The sequence below is a fragment of the Leucopleurus acutus genome (genome assembly GCF_964270905.1).
Source record: "Leucopleurus acutus genome assembly, chromosome: 2".
Classification (NCBI taxonomy): Eukaryota; Metazoa; Chordata; class Mammalia; order Artiodactyla; family Delphinidae; genus Leucopleurus; species Leucopleurus acutus.
The window spans coordinates 155,190,343-155,191,264 of record NC_139143.1 but is presented as its reverse complement, the minus strand read 5'-3'; the positions used below and the strand labels follow the sequence as shown (position 1 = coordinate 155,191,264).

At 71.7% G+C, this 922-nt stretch overlaps 1 protein-coding gene across 1 annotated transcript; it reads right to left on the bottom strand.

Moving 5' to 3' along the window:
* Nucleotides 1–388: 388 nt before the first annotated feature.
* TMEM275 (transmembrane protein 275) lies at nt 389–922 on the bottom strand (the record flags this gene model as incomplete). The annotated part of the gene is made up of 1 exon (XM_082865766.1): nt 389–922. One exon carries the CDS (start codon nt 920–922, stop codon nt 389–391), a length of 534 nt encoding a protein of 177 aa, XP_082721892.1.

Below are 922 nucleotides of genomic sequence, written 5' to 3'. Positions count from 1 at the left end.
AGACAGCCCAGGCTGAACCCATCCTTTCTCCCCTTCTTCCTCCCACCCCTTGGGGGCGCGGGCCTTGCTGAGAGCCCCTCAGAGTGGCTCTGCACAGTGCCCAGGGAGGGAAGGACCAGCAGCCCAGTTTCCGGACGTCTGGGGAGTGAGGTAAACTAGGGCCCAGCAGACCCCACCCTTTGAGGGCCGTGCCTGGACACCATCCTCACACTCCCTCCTCCCTCCCCCGGAAGTTCCAGAGATGGGACAGAGGAGGCCACCTGTGCCCAGCACCGGACCCCGTATGAAAGTTTTCTTTTTCTTGTCTCTCCTCCTCCCTCTCTTTTTTCCTAATGGCACTGATGGGAGGGAACCGGGACAGGGGAGTCAGGGCCGGGGACCCGGGAGGCTAGGGGGCGACGCCCTCCCGGGGCAGGTCGAGCCGGACCCCATCGGCGCGCGGCGCGTAGAGGGCTGCGGGCGCGGGGGCATCCAGGGTGAAGGGGCCAGGGCTGGGGCTTGAGCGGCCGGACGACGCGGCCGAGGCGGCGGGGCTGAGCTGCACGGCCGTGGTGTCCTGCGCCGTGCGCTCGCTGCTCTCCATCTCCAGCGCCACCCGCCCGCCGCCCCCGCCCTGGCAGGGACCCGCGGCCGCCGTCGAGCGCAAACGGGGCGCGGGCGCGCGGCGGCGGCTACACACGCAGCAGGCCGCGAAGAAGCCGAGCGCCAGCACGAGCAGCGCCGGCCCCAAGATGAGCGGCGCGTTGTGCCCCGGGACGAAGGAAGCGAAGGCGCCCACCAGCGTCACGTTCACGCCCGCCAGCAGCACGCACAGGCCGCAGGCGCAGAACAGCGCCGGGGACGGCGGGCCGGGCAGCCGGCCTTGAGCATGACCCGCGGGCGCCCGGGCCGGGGGGCCCTGGCTCTTCTCCGGGGGCGGCAT